Source organism: Camelina sativa, chromosome 16 (assembly GCF_000633955.1).
Source record: "Camelina sativa cultivar DH55 chromosome 16, Cs, whole genome shotgun sequence".
NCBI classification, from domain to species: Eukaryota; Viridiplantae; Streptophyta; class Magnoliopsida; order Brassicales; family Brassicaceae; genus Camelina; species Camelina sativa.
This window is the reverse complement of record NC_025700.1, coordinates 23,056,527-23,060,903: the sequence shown is the minus strand read 5'-3', so window position 1 is coordinate 23,060,903 and position 4,377 is coordinate 23,056,527. Positions and strand designations below refer to the sequence as shown.

At 34.6% G+C, this 4,377-nt stretch overlaps 1 protein-coding gene across 1 annotated transcript; it reads right to left on the bottom strand.

Annotated features, from left to right (window-relative positions):
* Nucleotides 1-2,351, bottom strand: LOC104751967 (COBW domain-containing protein 1-like). The gene is made up of 9 exons (XM_010474025.2): nt 2,114-2,351; nt 1,808-2,025; nt 1,562-1,676; nt 1,181-1,270; nt 920-1,081; nt 693-812; nt 496-606; nt 332-413; nt 1-247 (listed from the first exon to the last, which is right to left on the bottom strand). Exons 1-9 carry the CDS (start codon nt 2,249-2,251, stop codon nt 192-194), a joined length of 1,092 nt encoding a protein of 363 aa, XP_010472327.1. The 5' UTR covers nt 2,252-2,351; the 3' UTR covers nt 1-191.

Here is a 4,377-nt window from a genome sequence, read left to right as displayed (position 1 = left end):
TAGTGTAAAAACGTTAACTGAAACAACTAACTAAATAACCTTACACAGTTGTTACATATTTATAATACATAAACTGATCAAGTTAACGATTGATATAAAGTATTGTTCATGACGGTAAAACTTAAACGCCAGATGGGAGAAGAACCAAAATAGACCAATCTGGTTGTGTCACTGCAAGTTTGCGTTTTCCGTTAGGGTCTGCAATCTCTTAATCCGCTTCTAAGAATTTCTTCATCCAGTTTGTGTCCTGTATATATTATTCAGTTACTTGAATCAGCAAACAGAGAGAAAAAAGAGTGTTGGGAGCAATGATGCAAAAAGGAGGTATGACCTATAAATACTATTTTGTTCGTCCGGCTCTCTTCCTCGCTCCATTTTCGCGCTGGCACAATCTCATATATCTCTCTAACAGCCTACGTACCGCATATTCAATAACAAACAGGAATGTGAATTACATACTGAGGATCACAAGACCTTAATTCATGACTACATTACCTGCAATATATGCAGCTGATCTGAGTTTTGAATGCTCAACACAGCCTTGCAACGGTATATATCCATCTCCAACTTTTTATCCCACAGAATTTCCTCCAGCCATAAACGAACCTGTCAAACCGAGAACAAGTTGACGTGTCACGAAGAACACTGTTTTCTTAACTAGTTGTCCAAGAATGTTTGATAAATTTTGCTACCTTATCGAGGTTTATAGGTAGCGGTTCGCTGATGCATAGAGTCCTTACTCCACTATCGTGAAGATCTGTCGTCGTTAATGATTTATTTGCTTCCAGCAGTGATTCCAGACGACTAATATGCTAATTTCAACAGCGAACAGGGGGAAACAGGTTCAGTTTTTACAGACAAAACAAAAGCATAAGTAGTACTCGAACAAAGAAGAGAAAACAGGTTTCAGAGACTTAACAGTTGAATCATATGCCTGGCAGTTTAATACATTGGACAAATCAACTTGGCACCTAACAGATCGGATGACATTGGCGAGCGAGTTGATGGAATGAATCTCCTTTTCTAATTCATCAGATTCCTCTTGAGAAATCAAGTCCACCTTGTTCATTATTATTGTGTCCTACAATACAAAACCAAAACAATCTCGTCAATAATGAGGTGAGATGGAAGATGCGGGAGGCGATAAGTTATGGTTGCGTCACACACACAATATCATTACCGCAAATGCTACTTGATTAAAAGCCTCGGGAAACGAGGATGTGTCACGGCGCTCATTGAGCTGAAAACGAAGATTTTTTGCATCCACAACCTGTTCAAGCAGCTAAGTCAGAACGGCATTAGAACAAAAATTCCTAAGCACTAAATTACTGGAACCAGGGAGAGAGTATGCAACTTGAGACATATACGCTATAAAGAAGTAACCAGAAAAAGAAAGAATCAACTAGCTATAAATGACGAAGAGACCTAAAACTAGTGTGGATAACACAAATTCGATAAATTTTAATCCCTCTGCTGTGTACAAGATGATACTAGAACTATAAAAGCAATGTGAAGATCAACAAAGGAGAAGTGAAACAGATTTAAAGAGTTCACTACTCACAGTAACAATGCAGTCAAGCTTGACTTCTGATTCTAACTGTTCATCCAACCAAAGGATAGAAGCCAGTGGAGCCGGATTTGCTAAACCTGTAGTCTCCAGCAATATATGATCAAGTCTGCATTTGAGAAACCAAAACCAAAATCAAATATGCATTCTTTTCTCCAAAATGCAGGCAGTAGTTAGCAACAACAACTCAGGAAAACAGTTCAGAGTTCGTTACAGTATAGAGAAATAAAAAAAAAACACCTGTCTTTTCTCTGAACAAGCTGCTCGAGAGCTTGAACAAGGCTATGCTTAACAGTACAGCAAACACATCCATTAGCAAGCTCAACCCATTCCTCAACAATGGCACCTTCATCTCCATCGTTAATCATAGCCCTCTCAACACCAATCTCTTCCCCAAACTCATTCAATATCACAGCGATTCTCTTCCCATGTTTCCCATTCAGTATATAATTCACAAGCTGGGGGCCAAAAACAAATCAATCAACAATCAAAAACCAAAACCCAACACTTAAATTAGTGAAAGGAAGAAACTTTATCATTGCTTACGGTGGATTTTCCCGCGCCGAGATAGCCAGTGATGACGCTGACACCAACTGAAACAGCGTCGCTTGACGAGAGATTCTTTCCGACAGAAACATCCGGTTGGATTTGAATAGCCATCGGTGGCTCCTCATCATCTTCCATTTTGTAACTCTCTCTCTCTCTCTCTCTCTCTCTCTCTCTCTCTCTCAGCTTCCTTCCTTGAACATCGCCGGTTTATGCAGAGACGCCGTCAGAGAGAAGAAGAGAGACTCATCAGAGCTTCCTCGTGTATGGGCCGAGCCCACATCAACTCGGTTTGGTTCGGTTTAATTTGATCCGGTTCGGTTAAAATACTAAACCCCTAATTTGAACTAATGTGATAGGCCATTGGGGGTCTTGGATTGTCTTCGTGTCTGCTGCATATGAGTTCTATTCCACCGGATTCTAATTTTCTCGTTGCAGCATCTCATTTGTTTTCTTCTTTTCTTTCATCTTATTTTGTAAAAATTTCTATTTACTATTGGAGTTACCTAGGGTTTTGACTTGAGATGTAAGTTGTGACTTGGCTACTTAAGTATTTTTTTTTTCTTCTTTTTCGACAGTTTTTGAAAAATTAATAGAATCATGAATGACGAATTAACTAGTTTGCAAAATCAAAAACCAAAAACAGATTAAAAACTGCAGCCATTCAAGGTCGTAATGTTTGAGTTCATAGACTTTGCTTCTTACTTCAAATTAGCACTACAAAAGCCAAGTTCGGTGTTCCTATTTCCTATAATTTTGAGCAGTAAGAAATTCATTAAACAGTAACCAATTTTTTGTATTAAGTGTTACTCTCTATATGAATGTAGATCGATTTTGAAAGATTTTAGTTCTGTAAACTCTCTTACACGATCATTGATGATTATGATGAAAATAAAACAATTATTTGTAAAATAGATCTTAAAAAAAATGAGAATAATTATTAGTATAAAAGATAAACTTGTAGATAGTTTTTAGTTTTGACAAAAAAAAAAGAGTTTTAAGATATAATGGCTTTTAAATTAGTTTGTTTTAGGGACATGTTTTTGAAACTTCAAAAAAAAAAAACAAAGAAGAAAAATTAAAAAGTGGTTGTCAAAGCTTTAGAAAATAATAATTAGAAAAAAAACTAATTGACAATGAAAAAGTTGTAAAGTTTTTAAATGCTCCTACAGCCTTGAAAATGAAAACCATCCCCAGTCAGCCCCTTAATGTTGAAAATTGCCAATTCGCAAGCCCATCACCTCACTGGCTCATTTTGTTCAGGAGATTCAAATCATTTCTCTAAAACACTAAAATATATGCATTTGATGGAAGTACTTACATGTTTTTATGTAGATTTCCTAGTATCTGATACTTTTAATTTTTCATGTTTTATAAAACTTTTTTTTGTCAACAACTATAAAAGATTACCTCAAATCAACTAATGGCAAGATATATAATGTATTGTTTATAAAAAAAATAATTTAAAACAAAAACTATATTTTATAAATCTACGAATAAAATTTAACACCTATACCAATAGAAGTGCGATTAACCTACAGAATGAACCATTCCACCCAATATTTTCAAAATTTGGATCGTTTTAATCAATTGTGGACTATTTGTTGCCTTGCCGCATAGTGAATCAGTAAATCTATGTTTTGGCTAATTACTTTTACATTCACAGAATCTACTAAGTTAGCAGATGAACTTTTTTGATTTGGTACATTGTACATGCCACCTAAACATTTGATTCTTTATTTATTTTGGTCTTTAGAAATCTTATCGTTGTATATATTTCCCATATACTGAATTTCAATTCTATATTTTCATACGTCCTTAATCCTTTTATTTATTATAGAAAGAGGACTTTATTAAGAAAAAAGCAAATACTAAACAGATGTTAAAATCTCATGAACTTTTGTTTGACACATATCAAAGTATGATAATCGTAACGGTCAAGTGTTACACTGATAAAAAAGTATACAGTTAATACAGAGATAAGATTTGTAACTGGCCCGATGACCAATAGATGAACATATAAGGTAAAATAAAAAAGAAAGATCACTTAGAATCTATTTGCCAAGACTTGATTGGATTAGCCATTACTATTGATAGATTTCTTACCACAAACCTCATTTTATGTCCTTACATTAAGCTAAACCTATTGTCAAACAACCACTGTAATATATATACCACTAATACTATGACTCACAGTTTCATCTAGTAATTCAAGTCACAAAAAAAATCTAAACTAAAAAAAAAAAAAAAAAAAAAAAAAAAAA

Excerpts from the sequence above, each read along its gene's own strand:
- LOC104751967 (XM_010474025.2), bottom strand. The coding sequence starts at position 2,251 with ATGGAAGATGATGAGGAGCCACCGATGGCTATTCAAATCCAACCGGAT. Across the intron at positions 1,677-1,807 it reads CTTGTTCAGAGAAAAGACAG|ACTTGATCATATATTGCTGG; the intron begins GTGTTTTTTTTT and ends TCTCAAATGCAG. Across the intron at positions 248-331 it reads GAACAAAATAGTATTTATAG|GACACAAACTGGATGAAGAA; the intron begins GTCATACCTCCT and ends TAATATATACAG.